The following is a 21,970-nucleotide window of genomic DNA, read 5'->3' as shown; positions in this document are numbered from 1 at the left end:
GGGGAAATGCCCGATGCACATAAGCTGAGGAGCCAAGACACAGTCTAATGTGGTCTTATCTGGACAGGCCAGTGGGCTGTGACTTTTTGCCCCTCAACAGCAAGTGGATCATTTTTCTGTCTATAAAGACCCTCCGTGCAAACAGGTCACAGCTGATGCTAACTACCATAAAATTCTCTATAGGACAGTCTTAAAATTGGCTTTACATTTAGAAGCAGATTGGTAAATATTTACTGTCCAGTTGTTTTGTTTTATGCTATTATGGCCCAGACTAAATATTGGCCTAAATATACACTAAAAAGGGGAAATATCTGCCTGATATCTTGGTTTACCTCTAACAAAAATGTCAGATAAAAAGGCCCCACCCTGAAGTTGAATTCTGGACTTATGATTATTATGATTATTATTATGATGATTAATAATAATCATCATAATAATAATGCTATTATTAAAGTCTATTTATATAGAGCTTTTCCACCTTCAAGGCAATCGTTTTTGTTTGTTTTTTTCCTGTGAAGCCAGACAGCCATGGCCAACTGAGGAAAAAGGACTATTCATCAGTGAGCTTAAAGATAGTTCCCACAAGAAGTAAATATCTGCTCATGCAAAGCCATGTAAACATAAACTACAATAAAATAAAATAAAAATCTGAAAAATATCTATCTAACCTCTCTCAAAGATTTCATGTTTGCACACAACTTCAAAGGCAGGTCGGGCTGTTTTGCTGCGCACTTACTTCTTTGTTAGCAGTGGGGCAGCGTTAATCTAAGGTTGTCGAGGCTGGAGAGTGTGACTGGGGGCCTTGAAGTGTAGGCTGTGTAGGAAGTACTTACTGAGTAGATGCAGTGGAGGCAGCCTCTGAGCACAGGTTTATGAATTTTAATCTTCCCTTGCCGCCAACCATTGCCCTAAAATTGTAAATGAATGTGTCCTATGGAGTAAGTCAGAGCACCTGCGAGAGTCTCTGTAGGACACGGAGCTGAGCGCACTCATACTGTACAGGAAGGCCAGACTGTAGGGATCCCTGCAGAGAATCAGGTCAGGATTTTCAGGATTTTACAATATCCAATGCCTATAGACTTCTTTGAAATGGAAAGGAATACATTGTTTTTCATTGTACAGTATTGTCTAAGGAAAGGAAAGAAAAGTTCCTCAAACAAGTCTATGTCTCATATGAATGCCTGTGCTGTGATTCTGTGAGAGATGGTTTGTTTTGCTTAATTTAGACTCCCCTTGTCCATGGAGAGCGGACCACATATGGTGCCTCACAGAAGTATGGGCGTGGGACCAGCCTCTGGGATTGACTCATTGATTCCCTTTGGTCCTCGAGGCTCGTATTGAGAGCCACTGCGCAGGCTTCAAGGGTTCTCATTACAGGCAGGTACATGTTGAGCCGCTCTCTACCGCCTGAAGCTGTCTGAAGAAGAGCCCTTAATTGAGCACTGCATCCGAGATGATGGATGGCCTTGTCCTGGACACAGATGGTTCCTGCAGGGGGTCTGGATCTCCTTTGGGGCGACTCAGCTGTGCTCAGGACCACATGTTGACAGCCACAACCTATTTGTGGCGTAACATAAAGCAGCAAAGGGTCATCAATAACAGTTTGGTGCAGCGTGTACATTACGTTTCTGAGATGTTGCACTTGTTACATGCAATCGATAAAGAAGCCAAGTGTAAAACTAACTGCTTCAGCAAATGTATCCATTCATGACTGGGCAAAGATGTTGTTAATGATTGCTTTGTCTGACAATTTACTATATATCATGCCTTGCAACTGGCGGACTTTTCTAAATTTCTGTTTGTTTATAGTATATTATTAGGCCCGAGCGCCACAAGCTGGCGAGAGGCCTATTAATTTCGTAAGGCCGTGCGAAGCACGGCTGCGAAAGTGCGCACGTAGTGCGCACGAAATCGAGCGCGAAGCGCTCGCCCACTTCCAAACACTCACTAACGCACTCCTTCACTCATGCACGCCCCGTGCATACTAATTAGTAGTAGAAAAATGGAACATTACCGTTGTAAACGGGCAAAGCCCGTGCAAAAGTGCGCACTAAACGAGCACTTTACATGGGGGTCGTCATCCCCATATAAAGCACTCATTTGCGCTAAGTACCTCACGAATACGTTCCCCATCTCTTGCATGTTCCGTGCATATAAGCATGTAATGCAAAAATTGAACATTATTACTGTATAGAGGGCCAAAAACACAAAGTGGGCGGAGCCCACTCAAAATTAACGAAAGTACCCGTCAGTGACCAGGGACCCACACCATGAGGTAGGAAAGCGCGAGCGCTTTCCGAAAATGTATAGTTTATGATATTTGAAAAATGGGAAACATTGTTTTCGCATCGGAATATTATTCTTTCTTCTTCTTCTTCTTCTTCTTCTTCTTCTTCTTCTTCTTCTTCTCGGGACCAACCCCCCTATTTTTCACCCAGTGAACATTGACGAAAAGTCACAAAAATGTTCACATCTCTAAAAATCGTGCCTCTCTACATTCTGGCTATTTCCCTTTTCTAAAATAAAAAAAATTGGCGCGTCAGCGCCCCCAAATGTACCAAAAATGCATTGAGAGATGGGAAATGACCCAAAAAAAATCTGATCGTAGAATCATGAAATTTGGCGCAGAGGTAGATGGTGACAAGAGAAGTAAAAAATATTATTACGGCAACGCCGTCCGCCCAACCAAATGTCGGCCATATTGCTTCAAAAATGGCTAAACATGACTTCGGAGTTTTTCCAAACGTCGTACTTTTACGAACTCCTCCCAGGGCGTTGGCCCTAAAAAGCTGAAATTTGGTGAAAATGCTACTGAGGAGTGGGACATCAAAAGTTATCCAAATTACATTGATACCTGTCACGGTCTCGGTGCGGCGAAGCCGCAAACTGTAGCTAGAATTTCAGAAATCTCCCATATTTAAAATTTCTGCCGTTTGCGCAGATAAAGTCCGAATTGCGTCAAATTAGAATCAGTTGTTAAACTCTTTGCCCTAAACCTACTTGAAGTGAAATAAATTCATTTGGCGCCACAGCGCCCCCTACAGATTTTATATGGAGGTTAAATGTTTAGTTTTGCGAAATTATATGAAATTTGACACACAACTCAATTTTAGCATCCCCATCAAAAAAGTCAATGAGACCCATGTCATAATTGTTATGGCGTTGCCGTAACGATGACCGAAACCTTTCATGTTATTCCAATGGGGAAATCGCCAGAACATGTTTACACTTTAGACTTTCACAAACTCCTCCCAGGGCGTCAGCCCTATTAACCTGAAATTTGGTGAGACTCATCTTCAGGACCATCAAAAGTTATCCACATTTTCATTCAAAGAGTCATGGTGTCTGTGCGGCAAAGCTGCACATTTTGCCAAGAATTCAAAATAAAATAGCTTTTTGATGGTAAAACAAAGGGGAGAAGATGTGACAGCGTCACAGATTCAGCAGTAGGCGTAATAAAGGACAATTGGGGCGCGTTAGCGCCCCCTCCTCTTGCGGCGTGGCGGCGGCGTGGCGAGGGCCGATCATTGCCGCTTGCGGCTATATTTATGTGTTATTCTCTAAAAAACAGGAACATTAAATGTAACACTTTACATATCAAAGAATGTAAGACATGTTATTTTTAATTCAGTTGATTTTTGTACTACAATTGATAGTATTGTATTATCAAAGAATTCAAATGCTCCAATCTTTCCTTACAGATGTTTACTCGTCCATTCAATTTGTGTATCAGCCTCTTGTGTGAGCTGGTGCCCCCTTCTGTAGTCCATCTGTGACTGTGTATCTGTCCTGATATAATGAAGACGTGACTTGTGATGCCACTGTAGCCATATTTGTAGAGGGGAAGGGCCAGGAGACGAGGGTGAGGTGAAGTGCGCTCTACGGTCACATATCTTCACACCTGGCCTTTGAACAGGTTTGGCCTCCTGCACCTGCTGGCCATGGCTCTCCTGTTACTACACGCACGTTTAATCAGGGAGCGTGGCACCAGGTCTGCTACATCAAACCTGAATAAAACATAGAACAAAGGATGTGCTGCTTTTCTGGGACCGCCGGTACCCGTACTCCAGCCATCCCCCACACGTGTCCTCACACTAATGACAAGCCTAAAAGGAGGCAGAGGGCAACTTCTTTTCATAATCAAAGTGTTTTTATTCATGACATGTCTATTAATTAGTTTGGAATAGTCAGCGGCATGTGCTCAGGAGAATTTAAATGGGCTGAAGAGGATTTGCCCTTTGCGTAGAGCCAATGATTTCTTTATACGGGAGGAGGGACAGAGACGGTGAAGACAAGGAGGTAGCTAGGGTTAGTGTGTGTGTGTGTGCAGCTGTGTCTGTCTTCTGTCAATGTGAGCGAGTCACACAGCCTATAAATCACACAGTGGAGTCAAATTGAAACTGTCAGTGGCATTTGAACCATCACCGAGAGTCTAAACTGTGAGGTGTATTGTTGATTCTGTTTGTTAGAAAGAACACACAGATCACAGCAGCACAGCTTAAGAGACTGAGGGTGGAATTGGTCGAACTAAAGCGATTGATTATATAGTACACAGAAACACATGTGCTCATGATAGACTTAAGCTCCATACTGACCAGACAAAACTAACAGGCTACCACTGTATGGTAATGAAAGATATGTGAAAGATGCTCAAATCTGTCTGATTAACCATAATAGGGACAACAATAAGACAAGTTGAAGTTACAGTTAAGGTATTTAAGTCTCAAAGTTGAAACACTGATTGCTCAAAATGGAAAGGCACCAAGTGTGTCTTTGTTTTTTCTTGTTGACTTTTAGCCTGAGTAGCATTTGTCGTCTGCTCCTTTTAAACTGTGAACAAACAGCACACTGCAAACCAAAGTTAAACAATAGAAGTCAGCCCACAGTCGGTGTCTCTGCGTCAAACAAACATGTTGTATTGACACTTGTCGGAACATGATCAGCTGTGATACTTTAGTCATGCTGAAATATGGAACAGGAGGCAAATTGTTTGTTAATTCTCATTTCACACTCCCAATGTGAAGCCAGCCAGGCACAGAGCAGCGCTCCCGCTACATGCACAATGGTCTGGCTCACTGCGTAACATCAAATTATCTTTCCCCTGGCTTAATTATTCATTAAGCAAACATAATTAATTCAAGAAACGTCTCTCATAGGAAGTGTTTCAAATAAAGGCCACGACAGTTTTCCACCGAACAATTAACAGAGCAAATTCCAAAGCCTATTACAATGTAATATCTGTATAACAACACTTTACAAAGCAATGCCCCCATTGCATCTTAAACTCTAAACGAATTCCCTTGTCGTGGTTTATTTATTTATGTACTTCAAGTCATGGGCATGTAATCAGTGTTTGAAGGTGAATGCTCAACCACTAAGCCACTGCTGCCCTCCCATTACTCATTTCATTAAAATGCATCCTTCTTGCCAACTGACAAAACCAAAGTACATGAAATGATCCCCAGTCATGATTTATATGTGACAAAATGAATTAAACAAAATGTTTTACTTTAGTATACTATACTTATCTTACAGTGATAATAAAAATTGATCCAGTGCAAAGTTTCTACCCGCCTGATACAACTCTGAGCAGAATAGGAGAGCAGCTGCTCCGTTCGCAGCGCTCACTTGCACAGATCATTTAACTGCTCCTATTTAGTCTCAGTGTGCCTGATGGAGCTTGTGCGACCGAAACAATCCCAGACCCAGACAGCAGGATTTTCTTCACAAGCCACTCTTTGCCAATCCAGCTCCTCCCGCGCCGCACACTTAGCACAAAACTGTCCTAATTAGACGTAGTGCACTCTTCTCTTTCCTTTCCATGTGTATCTTGGAGGGAAAAGGCCAGACTTTGATGTGTATCCTTCATGATTCACGGCGTTCTGATCATGAGGTGGTTTGTCTGTGAGAGAGCCCACCCAATCCACAGCCAGCACAGACTCAAACACACAACACTCAAGTGTCATCCACATCCATTTGTGTAATGGCACAGCAGCTATTTGAAGTCAGAGCTTTGACCTCCTCCAGTTTATGCTTATTGTTATTACAACCATACTATCATTATTAAAGTAGACCATCCCTTCAAATCCCACAAAGAGTTGAGATGTTTTTAGTTGATTCACACCAAAACCTTTTGGACTTTGAATTTAAAGTAATGCAACTTAGAATAATGCTACAAGATTGGCATTTTCATTTTCAAGATCTTTTTTTTATTGTAAAAAAATAAGTCATATTACCATGGAAACTAGAAGATTTATTCCCAGGGGATCTATTACAACACGTCTACCCTCAGGAGATTTTCACGAGTCTGAATAGGCTGCATATAACACCTCTCAGCAAGGTGTCTCCAGATCAATTATTTTGGTTTTATTCTTAATCTTGAGCAACACAAGGCTGTAATTTACTTTCTTTTAACCTATTTACGATCTATACAACTATTATTTTTTTTTACAGTCTCAATTGACTGCCCTAATCTGGTTAGACAGCCTGGACTCGGCTGTGAAATGAAACATGAACTCACAAATCCAGTGCAATCCACTGGCTTGAAAAACTACAAAATGATACATGCTTTTTGCTTTTGTTTATAATTTAGTGTTAGGGTAATGCTAAATAAAGCAAGTGAACTTCAACAGATGGTAATTCAGTTCTTGGCACTCTGAACTGTGGAAAAATCTGTCTCCTATAAACCATGGGGAACACTGTATGGGACCATCAACAAAAGGGTTTATGTGTAATTAATCAACAAGGGTTTAGATACAAGCTCAAGACCACTCCAAGTGATAATAAAGTTATGGCATCTGAAGTTTGATACATTTATACAAGAATGCATTTGAGTCTATTTCGAATGACCTCTTGTGTCTTAAAACAAGTCAACTGTACAGTTTTACAGAGATAATCTTTGATAATGGTCAAATTGCTTTACCAATCTAGTAGGACTCACATATGTTTTTGCTGGCACAGTCTCTGCACCTGTAGCCACTAACACTTCTACAAAGACAGCTTCGCTTCCAAAGTGGGGCAGTGCCTCTTGATGGTGAGCAAGGCTCCTGGATCACAGCCAGGGTGCGTCCCCACAGCCTCTCAGCACAAACAGCTTTGTCAAACTCAGTTAACTGTCTCTAAGGAGGGAAGCACCTCTCTCTAGCATTATACTCCAACTATTCACATCATGCTCTGCCCCAGTCGCCTCACCCGTCCACAGCGCAGCAGAGGTAAACAGCGACGTGCGTCATGTGCAGGCCACGGGTGCACTGTTGACACTCTGTATGTGCACACAGGCTCAGCACTCACACGACACACACACTTCATTTACAGAAGGTAATTGCACTGGAGCCAAGTGTGCCGCTCCTCTGATGGGATTCTTTCCAGTTAGCTAAAACTCTGTCTACATTTGTTTACTCACCAGTTAGACAGCTCCAAAACAGAGTCCAGCGCCACACAATTAACAAGTTCTGGTTGTTGACATGACAGTTGGAATTTGTTTGTACCCAGGCCTTCAAACAAAATACAGACGGCAGGTTAAACTTTCTCAAAGAAAAAAATATACAGACTGCTTTAGTATGTCTTTTGAAAATGATTAGTTCATATGTTCCTGCCAGATGCTCTAGTCAAAGCAAAGTCAGAGCATGAACATAATAATAAACATGTGAAAGCCCTCAACCACAGTTCCCACAAGAGAAAGAGTGCTTAGTGCAGCAGCCATGAGGACACTGACTGTGAAAAATGCTTCCCAATGATCCTTCTTGGAATAGTCCTCTCCTTGTTCCCAAGCCACCGCTGATAAACATCTGTTTTTTTGTTCCAGGAGAGCACACTCGGCTAAAAGGAACCAGAGATGTGTTTGGGATGCTGCTCGCGTTGGTAGTGAAAAACACTAACAGACCATTTGCTAAAGAAATAACTGTTTCCTCCCTTTTAGTCTGTGTAAATCACCTCTTGAAGCATAAAATGATGAGTGGAACGTACAGGGAACTAAAGCCTTAGCATCACAAAAAATAGATAAATTAACCAAAAACATAACCAAAATGTGATGCTGTTTGGTTGAACGATATATTTGAATCAGGCTATTTATTTTTATTTTTTCCTTGAAAAGTACAACAGTCAATTTGCATAAATTAGTGTAGTTGGAGATGTAATCGCTAACTTAGATTCGGGAGCAGGACCACGCCTCAACCTCTTACCTCCCCAGCAACCACACCTCCACTCTTTAACCACGCCTCTTATTACCCAGAAGGCCTATATATGCAAAGGCCAATCCCAGCATCTCTTGTTGTCTCTGCTCTCTCGATATCTCTCTCTCGATCTCTCTCTCGCTCTCTCTCTCTCTCTCGCTCTCGATATCTCTCTCTCTCGCTCTCTCGATATCTCTCTCTCTCGCTCTCTCGATATCTCTCTCTCTCGCTCTCTCGATATCTCTCTCTCTCGCTCTCTCGATATCTCTCTCTCTCGCTCTCTCGATATCTCTCTCTCTCGCTCTCTCGATATCTCTCTCTCATCTCATCGAGCTCTCTCTCATCTCATCGAGCTCTCTCATCTCATCGAGCTCTCTCTCTCTCATCTCATCGAGCTCTCATCGATCTCTCATCGACCCATCATGACTTATCAATAAACATTCTTTCGTATTCCATTGTTGTGGCGTGGTCCTTGCTAGTGAATGCAGTTTAAATCACTGAGCCACAGGACATGTAGTTTATGCTATTTCTATGTTTGTTTGTTTTTTCCTTCTTCTTCTTAGTAGAAACCAAGTGCTCGATCATGTTATATTTTGTGCTGTTCATTAGCCTGAGTTTGTGTGTTCTTGCCCCAGTCCAACGCATGGATCATCGTCACAGTCCGGCCTCCATAGCTGTTTGCCTTGATGATTCAGAAATAATCCCACAAAGCCAAGTACAGACAGAGGGTCTGACTCTACACAGAGGAAACAGTGCCCCTCCCCCAACAACCAAACATTTAAAACTGATCCCTACACACACATAACCTCAGGCATTTTTAAAAGACCAAATCAAGTGATTTAATAAAAGACAGTGCAAACGGAGATCCCTCTTTGTCTGTGCAGAGTGATGCCTGAGTAACAATCTATTTAGATCATTGTAATAATTCGCACTGAATGCATGAATGAATGCGTGGGCAGAGACTATTTAACAAAAACAACTAGGAGCCAAAGGAGAGCAGTCTAACAGCACACAGCATATGCTTACTCTCTCTCAGGCCAGATACTGGCACCAGGTCTGACTTACAATAAAGATATTGCCAATATGAAATACAAATTAATGTCCTGTTATTTAGAAAGGTTTTCGTTACACAAAAGGATGGATTATTGAAGATCTTATTTGAAATCAATCATGAATTTCTTGTTGATGATATTTGAAGTTAGAAATACCAATGCCAAGGTGCAAACAAGAGCGTGAATAACGCATAACATTTTGTTCATTACAGTTAATAGGGGAAGCAGTTGTATCAGACTAATCTTCCGAGGAAATCTGCGTTTCAGTTTTATGCAGCTAAAATATGGAACAGTCTTCCTGAAGATGTGAGACAGGCTTCTACTCTAGCAATGTTTAAATCTAAGATAAAACTGTTTTGTTTAGCTGTGCATGAGTGAGATTATTATTTTGTGATTTCTGTCTTGTCTTTGTGATTTTAATGCATTTTTTTACTATTGTGGAGCACTTTTAATTACCTTGTGTACGAAATGTACTCTACAAATAAACTTGCCTTGCCTTGCCTAACACACGGCTCTGTTTTATAGACGTTTTTCTACTTGGTGTATCTTGTTGGATCTAAGGGCACCAAGGGGAACATGTGATTTCAGAGCCAGCATCTCTGTCAAAGGTACGTTCCCTTCTCCAGTAAAAGCTACTTAGCGTTTTTCCACCATCTACCGCATGTGGTGTCTGACAGAAATCTTTGGAATGTACAGTATGAGGCGGCTCTTAGAGCCAAAAGCTATAGTCCAGCAATCAATGACTTGCCGTAGCAGTCTCCAGCTGTACCCTGCTAACTAATCCATTCTGGGCCCGAGCATTCTCTCTTTTCTAAAGGTGCTGGCTGCTCTGACAGATGAAAATGGCCACAATGAGCCCACTCTCCATCACAAGGAGCAGAGCCGAGGCAGTGGCCCGGCCAATAACTGACAGACAATTGCCTGACCACCCAGCAGTCACTTCTGACTGACAATGTTCGATGTTTGGAAGATGGTAGTCAATTTTAGAAGCTCGAAATTATACACATTGTACAGAGCAAGGCTCGAAGTGATGTCACGCTAGCATTTGCGATGTCAGATCCAACAAACTTGGGATTACATGGATATAAGATAAGATAAGATATTCCTTTATTGTCCCACATGGGGAAATTTCATTGGTGCAACGCAGGTAGATACAGAGGTAGATACAGAAGAAAAGAACAGATCACTTATAGGAAGTCTGAAAAACACTTTCAGTAGAAGATCTCCTATAAATAAATAAAAACTCCCATAGACAAATAAATACATAAATACCATTGCATGTGATCCCGACGGTAAAATCTATAACAAAGCTTTTATTTTAGCCCAGTCAGTTTGATAGTACGTTAGGGCTTTAAGTTCAAGACTTCAGAATGCGGGAAGATTTTCACAGCAGCTTTGTAAAAGACCAGCTTGAAAATATACATGGAGTGAAAATGTTAAGCGATTGAGCAGCAGGAAAAACCATTTTTAAATGCAGAAGTTTCATCTACACTTTCACCGCCTGTGTTTGTTTTTTAATATTTTCAATTAGCGGGAGTTGTGAGGCTACTATCCGCTTCCTTGATCTATCCACAACATTGTTATCTTTCCTTGCTACTTATAACATGCTTACCCATCCTGATGAATTAAATTACATCTTTTCAGGGGAAATTGCTGAGGGGGTGACTGAGGCCGCCAGAGGTCAGAGCTAACTGAGAATACTAAACTTGCTGCCCCCTCCCCAAATGCATTACACAGCCTATTACCTAGTACTTTTCACACAGCACTCGGCGAGCCACAGATGAAATGCTTTCTAGATGGGATGTGGCGGCGAGAAGAGGGAAGAGAGCCGGCGCTGTCCCAGCACCTAATCGTTTGGGAGAGGTGTTCCCAAAGCAGCCGTACTCACGCCAGCCCTGATTAGGCCACGCCGCCTGCAGGTGTGGAAAAGAATGCTACTGTGCTTTTCTAGTGGAGCGCTGCTGGGATCGATGAGGCGCAAGGCCAAAAGCCAAAGCCATGACCAGTCGCTGCCGCCAGAAAATGCAGGCTTCATTTCGAGTTGACTCAAGGGGCTCTCTTCACCTGGAATATATTAGATGGAGATGTTATGAACAAGAGTGTCTGAGTGATTTCAATCCCAGATCAAATTTCCGCCTTGTTGACAATCCCATTGTGAACGTGTTACTTAAACTCTCAGAAGTGCTGCCGAAACCTCTCACATAATTATCTAAACACAAGAAGCCATTTCTGCTTCATCCAAAACTGTCAGAGTGATTAAAAAAACAGGCCAGAATGGGCAGGATGCAGCCCGATAAAGAGAAAAGCTCGTTACCTTCCTTCGAGCTTGGGAGGAAAAAATGTATACAATATATTGTATTCAACAGAAATCGTTTGTGCTGAAATCAATTATGTTAACTTCTTTCAAATGATTGATTCAATTTATTCTTTTATTCTGTGCCTGTGTGTTCACTTCACTGAATCACACTAAAAAAGTAACAACAGATATGAACTAGAAAGAGCTCCTGTGAGCCAGCTCGCCCTGGCTCACACATTTGATTTTATATATATATATATATATATATATATATATATATATATATATATATATATATATATATATTTACTTTATATGATATATCTGTATATTCAAACTAAATAACGAGTATTTTTTTAGAGTGAATTTTTTGTATTTTTTTTAACAATATCATCAAATCGGCTATATTTATAATATATAAATAAATCTATAAATATAAATAAATTCCTTTGTGTTACTTTTCTACACAACATGTTAAATTTACATACACTATCAAACAAGTGAAATATGAAATATGTAACGGTGAAATACTTTTTTAAAGTATATATATATATATAAATATATATATTTAATCATTCAGCCTTTTGCGAGAAGGCCGGCATGAATGGAGTTACCAGAGTGAAAGGAAACACTCTCTCACCAATCGGATGCAACATTCTTCACCCATGTACATCTAGATTAAGCCTTCACACCGAGTTGATTATCGTTATATAAAACCCGCAGCTGGTAAACCAGTCTGTGCAGAATTTGAAAAAAAAAGACCCAAAAGATCTTTTCAGAGACCAACCTTCTTTTGGAAAAGAAGTCAGAGGAAATATGTGAGGCAATGACTCAAATTAGGATGCATAGAATCTTGTCGTGGAGCGAGAGCCATTTGCACATGAAGAGTGGCAAATGAGTTGCAATGAGCCAAGCTGCGAGCGCTACCTAGGAGGCAGTGAAAGGGAGCGATGCAGCCGCAGAGACGACCCAGGCAGAGAAGCCAAAGCCTTCAAGAGGGGCATTCTGCCATAATGACTCTCATTTACCATTGACAGGCCTTGGGAAAGTTAAACTAATTATGACGGCGTACAGATGCTGAATAGCCCTTGATGAAGTTAATCACTGGCAATCCAACAAACAGGTGTCGAATGATTTCTATTACGTCCTCTGGAATTATAGCGGCTTTTTTTCCCTCCTCCCGCTCAAAGCATCAATCCACCCTGAGGCGAAATGATGCTGTCTTACTTCCAAGATCTGGGACATTTAATGAATATTTGTCATGGCCAGATGAGGGAAAACTACAGTAGCTGCCTTTAATGTTACACAGACAATTTACTGTTAATTTGAGGGAAAGTAAATGAGTGTTTAAGCAAAGGGTGTTGTAACACTAACACGTGTCAATACAAAAGTGATCGCCTTAAAGTGTTATAATCCATAATGTTGTAAGGCTATAGTGTATACATATAATCGGCCATAGCGATGCGTAAATATTTAACACTGAAGCCAAAATAGATCTCTCCATTTTGAATAGTCCAGTTATTAAAATGTTCAGAGTTTTTGGGCCGTAAAATAGCACTATCAGAATCCAGTAATTATGGTTTGCTTTGTTACGACTGGATTAGCCACATCGTGACCGTTGTTGTGCGGCTTCACTGGCTCAGTAATTATCAAAGAACTTGAATGGAGAGTCAAATAACTGTAAACAAGACGTATCATTTATGAAGATTTTACTGTATGCAGTAGCAGTTTTGTCTTTGTGCTTTTATATTGGTATCATACAGATGAGACCTAGTAATAAAAAGTACAAATAGCTTATAAAAATGTGGCTCGGCCTGAGTAGATTTTGTAAACATTATGGCGTCCTTTCAACAAATTAGGACAAAATATAATGTTAATTTTAATTGATTTCAAATTACATTAGATTTTAGTCAGTTTAATAATTAGTTCATTGCACCCCTTACTAAATCCAAATATATAACTGATTGTCAGTACACACAGTAATGGATAGCTAATATGTAAGTATTAAGTAGGCTACATTGCAACCTATTTGTCTATAAAGTCTCTGCATATATTCAGAGAAATACAATTTGTGTTCCCTTTTCTGTGCTTTACTGGTGTATTTGCTGTGACATAACACAATGGAGTCCCCCAAAAAGAATGAATATACATCTTAATAGAGATCCACATAAACAGTACAGTGAAGTTTTCTTGTACCTGTGACAGCAAAATCGATTTACTACTCAGGGAAAAGGAACCGAGCCAATACAGGTCCACAACAACACGCACTGAAGCGTCTCCCCTCAACCAAATCCTTATTCCTGCAGCAGATTGTCTTCCCGAGCCACTTCGACTCTTGACAATGTAAAACAACAATAGGATTAACAATTGAAACCTCTTCAAAGGATCTGGCCAATCGCTGGCTAAACAATGACGCAGCTGTTAAATTTTATTTCCTTTAAAATACAAGACTGTACATTTTTCCACTCCCCAGAGTACAGGGCAGAAAGCAATAACGGGGGCATTTTCTGAAAATAAGAGCAGTTGTGACTGAAATCACTAAAAAATTTACACAACTTGAGCCTCTGAGCACAATGCTGAGTATGTTTTTCACATAAAATAAATCATTAAATATTTAAACAAAATACAATGCCTTCTGCCGGCAAGAACTAATAGCATTTTGTTTTGTTCTTGTTTTTTATGCAAAAATGGGAAGTGCAATATCTTTGCAGTGACTGTATATAGCTCATCATCTAAAATTGTGTGCGAGGCGTTGCTCCAGAATGGCCCTTCATTTTCAGAGAGCTCGGAAGAAAGAGTCTGCGCAATATGAAGTCATTTGCACACTTATGACATTGTTTAGTAATCACTTGTTCCTCATTAAAGCGCTCATTTTCAACACAAAAAAGTCAATTTTCATAAAACGCCCCATTACACTGGAGATATAAAATAGATTGGATTTCCATTTACTGTACCTGAAGGATTTTTTACAAGAAAGAAATATAAATTAGATATTTTAAATTTTAGGTTAATGCTTACTATTCTATGATCCATGACACTTTGTTTACAGAGGAGGTGCTGAAGGAGGCACTGGAAATGTGTGGTATTTCTGCTTATAAAAAGAAATGTCAGACGCACAATAGAGAAATAATTAGGCTATGGCCAGGGTGGATGAATCTGCCGCTGCTTCCCACAGGCACTCGACTGGCAAACAGCTTGGTCAATAATCTTCAGCAATTCCTAAGGATTAGAGTCTTATTACGGAGCACCGTCTGTCACGCAGGCCTCAGTGGCCAAAACACATCTTTCCATCTGACTTACCAAAAAAAAAAAAAAAAAAAAACACTGAAAATTATAGGGTCAGACATTTCTTCTGTGAGCAAGTTGTTATAAGTCTTTACTGTAGTTACATGCATAGTAGCGCGTCAAATACTTTATTATTAAACAAATGAAGAAATTGTATTGTGAAATTATCTAAAATGAATTAATCCGACTATTTAGTACGCTCTTACACAGTTTATCTTTATCACGCTTTACTTGACTATCTCCTCACATTCAGCTGCATTCCTGAAGCAGGCGACGTTAGAGCAATTACACGCTGCGTGTTACATGTATTGGTTTATGGTTCACGTAGAACGATGTGACACAAACCAATAACATGTTAAAAACGCTCACTTCTAATTAGCCACGTGTTGGCGGGGTGGACGTCAATTAGTTTGTAAGACCATGACAAACTAAAACAACAGCGAGTCTATTAGAATAATCACCTCATGGTGGCACAAGCAAAACAGATGATGTGCGTTAACTTTTATGCAGCTTTTGTGTCAAAGTTGGAATAGAAAATAAAGCGAATGGGATTAAATTGTGTGTTTATTATTAGTTACAGTGTTTAATTGCACACACTTGTGGCACCGTGACTCCGGTGACTTTGCCTTTGTTGCCTGTAGCGAAACTGAAACAACTCCCGGAAACAAAGCCGCGCTAAGTGTCCAAGTTCTTACCGTGTCCGTGCATCTCTCCAATGGACGCAGCTACGACCAGAACCGCGATGATGGTCCGTACATGACCGTCTCGTCTCATGTCTGCCAAAGTCGGTGTCGCTCTTCTCCGCGCTGCACAAACACGTCCTTGTGTTTTCAAAAAAGATACTTCCCGGACAGAGGGATGAAAACACACACACGCGGTGGTTTTACGCGCTTGTAACCGCAGCTAAGGAGGCACAGTGGCTGCTGCTCAGCGCGTAATAAGTCAAGAGTATGGAGAGAGTCGTGAATAATCAAGTGAAACGCGGCGGTCTTGCAGTCATTTGCACGCTCCGTAGGCGGATTCGCGGCTGTGTGAGCTGAGGCACATGGAGAGAGCGGAGGAGGCGGAGAGGGAGGATTCAGTACCACGGACAGCTCCTAGCGTCAGCTCCGGGAACAGCCCCACAAACTTACGCGCACTTCACATCACTCGCCTCTCATCCAACGTGCTCGGAGCTTTTGAGGCGTTTGCAGCAGCCCACGCGTATTGGGCTTGGTTAACTCACTCGGCATTCTGGAGCTAAAAATGAAGAGTAACAGCTGATTGATTTCTCTGAACTTGCTTCTCTGATGTTTCTTCTTCTAATCGTTCTTAAAACTGCTATTAAATTGATAGGCGACTTTGTGTTTCAAAAAAGTTGGATTAATTTACATCAATATAAATCAAATGTGTGTAAAATGCATGGTTACCTATGCTGCCCTTTATTGACATATTGAACAAATAAGTTATTGTGCTCTGGCGAGATATATGTATCTACAGTGTATTGTTCCCTTCCTTTGACATTGAGTTGACATTGTAGTCTATCTCTTGTATTGTACGTATCTCTTGTAAGTACGGCAGTGTGCAAGTATGTGCTGTGTTGGCACTGCTACTCTCGCTATATGCCAATGACATACTGATATTATTTTTTTATTTTTAGATCATAGAACACTTCCCTCTCTGGAGTCATGTTGCACTGGACGTTTTATGTTTCCATTTTCAATAACGGAACGGAACACAGTATCTATCCTTATAAGGTGACATTTCTACCAAGTGCTTTCATGGAGAGTCTCTGCTATGAGTCATTTTGAGGTTTATTTGATTTGTTGAATGTGAGCAAGCTAGCAGAACGATTCAGAAGAATAAATAACTGCTAAGTAATATAGGGCACATATGGAAAGCTGAATTTAGCAAACAACTCAACCAACTTCATACAAACCCCTGAAGCCTTGTGTAGATGTTGTTTGCAGAGTCTGACCTTTGACCTCCCTTTGCAGCTGGAGAAGTCGAGAAAAAAAAGGGTTCATCCTGGAAAAATCAATACAGTATTACATTGCTGTTCAAGCAGCATTTAATCACAGCAAGTGCAGGATGTCTTCATGTGAGTAGAGAGTGGCAAAAGAGTTGCCACATAAATTACTTTCCTATGTTATTCATTATCCCTTTATTGCTCTAAAATAGGTATGCGAGCGCTCTGGCCGGTGTCGGATAATCCCATACAGGAAGTGCTGATTGAAATATCCAGTGCGTTAAATATATTAATGGCTAGTGAACAAGGAAATTGTTACACCATCATGAAATATGCATCCAGGTTTCTATAATAATAAAAAGGTTTACAACATTTGTTTTCTGTGCCAATTTACTCTATATTCCTTAGAGAAGGAGAAGAATCAGGTGCAGGAGACGGATGAAATTTATCATTCTGCAGGCACATCATATTTTAATCTTTAGAAATACTATTATTGGTCACTATAAGCCTAAACTGAACTGCAAAAGATGATTTGGGGCATCCACAGCCTTCGAGAATGAGAAAGGGAGAGACCGTACTAACAAGATCATTGAATCAAGCTGAAATGTTATTTTAGCTTTAATGTCTTTATCCTTCACAGTAGTTTTCTTAAACAAACAAAAGGCCTTAGCAGACAGAAATTGCAATGAGAGATGTTTGAAGGAACTAGAACAAAAGCAGTGAACAAATGCTTTTTTTAATAAACGCCCATTCTAATAATAAGCAGCTCCCTTACAGTACCTTACTAAATACTACTGTGTGTTTGACGGCTCCTTTCCCCACTTGGAACTAACAAAACAAGTGGATTTCAGTTTCATTGAACCCTGCAGAGATATTGTCAAAATTTTGACCTTTTGTCTGTTTACCTTTGCTCTCTGTTTCATGTTGACTTTTCCTTCTGCATCTGTTTTACTTTGCTTCACTTTTTTCTTATTGCAGCAACTCATGTTTTTGTCTAAATCTCTTTCTCTGTTGCCTTCTCAACGCAGCATATATAAGAAACTCAACCTCTGGAAGAAAATCTGGAATTGGATAAGATCAGTATTAGTCAAACCTGAGCTTTATTATTATTTTTATTTGGTAATTTGGTGAATTAATATAAATTAAATACATGATGTAAATACTCAAGACTAGCCATGGGCTCATTTTCATCCCTCTTTCATACCCTGTGTTGGTCTCTTTGTACATGAAACCATTGGCCCAATATTTTAGACAACCAATTTATGATGTCTCAATTGAGGGGACAGAACATCAAATTTCAGAAGATTTCCTACAAAATTTGACCAAACCAGACATTCCCATTAAAAACGGAATCTCTTAAATATTTAGGTGTGGTCCTCCATACATACAAGAACTATCAAGAAGAAATAAACTTGACTTTTCTCCACTATAAAGAAAGATCTTGAAAAATGTACTCTGATCCCATACTTATGTCTAAGTCAACTATAATATTTTGCCCAGATTTTCATATATTTTCCAGACTCTCCCATTTGATGAGTGGAATAAATCTCAAGATTTGGAGGTTGGGGTTTACCTTGTCTGAGAAAATACTTTATATCAAGTCAAATCAGAGTGTTGCTTTACTGGTGTCATCCAGAATATGAAGCTCAATGGAAAAACTGTTGAGTCATTTGGAATTTAAGAATCCCTGGGTTTAGAACATGGAAGGAGCTAATCAAAACATACAAATTAAACAAAGATGTTAAAATTTTAAACTGGTTGGCTCAAGATCAAGGCTTTGTACCAAGAAGATATGAACAGTGTTGGGAAAGTTCACTTTCTACATGAACTAGTTCAGTTCATAGTTCTTAATTCAACATTCTCAACTAAGTTCACAGCTCCAAAAAATGAACTACTTCTTTTCAATATTATGCAATATTTTTTCTAAATTATTTCCACAGCCCAAATACAACCACAGGCAGCAATTATTTTATTAGTTTAATGCTGAAAATATGTGTCAGATTTCATCTTCATATCCAATTTTGAATCCTTACCCAACTAGGATTTACATTCACATTGAAGGGACAGACTTGTCCCCCATGTGTTGCTGTCCATTCAGTCCACACTAGCAGCAGTTGCAGCTTTCAGCCCCACAGTATTTTCTCAAAAACATGAGGGAAAACTTGTTGGGCAAAGTTTGCACAGAAATGTTAGATTGTTCCCATCCTCACCGACCTTATCATAAAACTCACGTAACTGGTCGTAGCAGGCGAATCGTTGCTGCTCTTTTGACGTTGTGGTCGCGTCCATGCTGTTTTTTGTTTTGATGCGCATGCGCAGTGCGGTGCGACACGCGAAATCTCTGTCTCCGTATCTATCGCCTCTACAACTCTGGAGCTCTCACACTTGCCAGGCATAGGCTCTTTTTGGGCAACTTAACGGTTTGTTTTTCGCCTGGAAGTCTCTAGAAATCTGACACCTTATTGAACGAAAATAAAAAGAACGAACGTGCCGTTCACAGACACCAGAATGAACGCGTTCACATTATCGTTCGTCAGCAGTAATACCATTCGTTCAGTTCATGTTCACCAAAATTATGAACGCGTTCATGAACTTTCCACAACACTGGATATGAGAAGATCTTAGACTCAAGGTCTGGATTAGAAAAGATAACCAAATAAAAAGCCTTGATATGTTGAAATAATCCTTTGACTTTGAGAAACAGAAGTTTTATTGGTATTTACAAATAAGTAGCAATTATAACCAACTTTTAATCAAAGCTTATAAATCAGATCTTTCAAGGGGAAAATGATATCAATGCATTGCTAATCTGGACAGCTACTCTACCAAATATAACAGCCCCCATGCTATAATTGGGTCTGGATGACCCACAGGCGTCTGTAGTAGGACGCCTCCCCCCTCCCTCCACAACATGAAAAAGTGTTGCATGTTTTTGTTGTTTTATATTTAAAAAAATAATTGTACAAAACGTGTTTTCAACCAGTGCACTATCTTTGAGGGTAGCACTTAAAAACAAATGGGAAAGAGAAGGTAATCTTGCTTTGACAGACGAAGTGTGGGAAAGTGTGGAGAACACAAAATCACATGTTTGAAGGGAATTTTGCTAGAAAAATGTATCAGATTTTTTCATAACACCATGTCAAAGTGCCCATTATTCACAAAGAAATTATAACTATTGGAGAAACTGTGGCAGCCAGGAAGCAAACCACTTTCACATTTTTGGGACTGTCCTGTTGCTCAAAAATATTGGACTGAAATTAACAAGGTACTCAGTTTTAGAGCTATGTACTTGGGCCTTAAAACTCCTTTCATGTATTTCATCGCACACTACATTACATGAAGGACAGGATTAGTCAAAATAATCCAAAAGAGAAATTCACAAACCGATTTTTCCCCAACATCAAACTGTCAGTCCACAATACACTTTCTAATGTCTACTCATCCTAACTTTCCATCATTCTTTTTTACTTAGATAAATCCTGAAACCGTGCCCAGCACAGCTATAAACAAACCCGGAGGCCTCATTGGCAGCCAGATGGTTGCGGCCAAGCTTTCATTCTGCTAATGGGCAGGGGGCAGAGCAGTTAATGAAAATCAGACCCTTGAAATGAAATGACCAATGTCCCAAGGTAATGAGGCACACATCCGCGCCGGGCCTTTACAAGCAATAAGGTAATCTTAGATGGCAGGATTATGTAAAACATCTTCTGATAGCTGTTCATTAGCCGGCAAAGGACCAAGTGATTATTGCACAGTTAACAAACACACTCCTCCTGACTCACACATGATTTTTGGATTGACAAGGCCTCAGCTAAAGTGGTCCATCTATGCAAAGCCACATGTTATCACATATCACAGACACAAATGCATTCAAAGCTAATCATGCTTTATTACAGTACATTCCGCAGCAAGTAACCATGACTTTTTTCAACCACATTCATTGACTGATTCGAGAGAATGTCCAGGAATCTGTTCATTTTATGAAATGCTATTTTCAGTGCATTATGCAACACAAATATTAATTCTCATGGTCAAACAGTCAACAAATCTCATTAGTGTTTGGACTAAGACTGTAGCAAAAAACAGCTGTCAGCAATGGAAACAAAGATAACATGTTGAAAAGGAAGAGGTATTCCACTACTGCTAAGTGTGTCTTTCTGTAGCAGCAATATTGTCTCCTGGGTCACCAAGAGGAATCAAGGCCCCACCACAAAGCTAGACCCAGCCCTTGAGACATGACAGGCAGGTTTCAACAACCTGCCTGTCATGTCTCAATTACCTAAAGCAGTAAAATAATTTAATCCCTGGCAATTTTTTTGAGAACAGTTATAGTCACTTGATAGCAAGACATTAATACAGTGTACATTAAGGCCATCCTCAGTCTCAGTTGAAAAAGAGTCAATTTCATCATCATTATTTATCGTCAGTTGTTGTCCTCACTTGTTGTTCATCGTTGTTCATCGTCACTTGTCGTCACTCGTGACATTCAACTAAAAATCCATTCATGATCATTACAACTGGCACCATTCAAAAAAGAATATTGAAAACAAAACGCCTGTTAATTTCATATTGACTTTGTCTTGAAGATCCTTTGTTTGGTACTTATAATCAGACTGTGAGCACAAAAGCCAATACAAAACTGTATTATCTAAAACTATCAAAGATTATACAACGGAACAACAATGAAATTACTTTCAGTCAACACACTGCCATTATCTTCATCTAATCTTCAACAACTGTGTAATACTGAGCAAAAGTTCAAACTGAACTTTTTTGCTGTGAATGCTGTTTGTAGCTACATTTCACCTCTTGTGAGGAAAGTAAATTAATTTATATACTTAACATATAACTAACTAACTTATCTCATGGTTGTTTTTCCCCAAAACAACAAAAAACACACAAAAGAGAGCTGGACAGAATGCATTCTAAAGAATGCATTTTATATGAGCATGTTGAATAGTCTAGTCACCTGACAGTGTATTTTTGTTATTCTTGTTTCTACATCATATTTTGTCCTTGAAAAATCCCTCCCCTAAATATCAAGCATCTGAGAAGAATAAGGCTTGTGTTTAGCATTGTATGCTATTCCAGCCCTTCTTCTTTGTTGTCTGCTTCCTTCTGGAAGGGCCCAGTTAATTGCAGAAACCTCATTAGCATGTATTGGAAAAGAGCTCTCCCTCCGAGCATGTCAGCAAGACACTTTTTCAAAGCTCCTCGT

General features: G+C 40.0%; 1 protein-coding gene across 3 annotated transcripts in view; it reads right to left on the bottom strand.

Moving 5' to 3' along the window:
• LOC140360974 (seizure protein 6 homolog) overlaps nucleotides 1–15,876 on the bottom strand; it is a 195,942-nt gene extending 180,066 nt beyond the window's left edge. For 2 of the 3 annotated variants that reach the window (XM_072446514.1, XM_072446511.1), the window contains exon 1: nucleotides 15,500–15,875. In XM_072446514.1, the coding sequence (XP_072302615.1) occupies nucleotides 15,500–15,578 (79 nt within the window). In that variant the 5' untranslated portion in view covers nucleotides 15,579–15,875. Of the gene's footprint in view, nucleotides 1–15,499 lie in introns of all 3 variants that reach the window. The other variant, XR_011926945.1, reaches the window with a different exon arrangement.
• Between the last annotated feature and the right edge of the window lie 6,094 nt (nucleotides 15,877–21,970).

The sequence above is a fragment of the Eucyclogobius newberryi genome, unplaced genomic scaffold, assembly GCF_026437365.1.
Source record: "Eucyclogobius newberryi isolate DKJ021-1_F unplaced genomic scaffold, fEucNew1.0.hap1 SCAF_15, whole genome shotgun sequence".
Taxonomy (NCBI): domain Eukaryota; kingdom Metazoa; phylum Chordata; class Actinopteri; order Gobiiformes; family Gobiidae; genus Eucyclogobius; species Eucyclogobius newberryi.
This window is presented reverse-complemented; position numbering and strand designations above follow the sequence as displayed.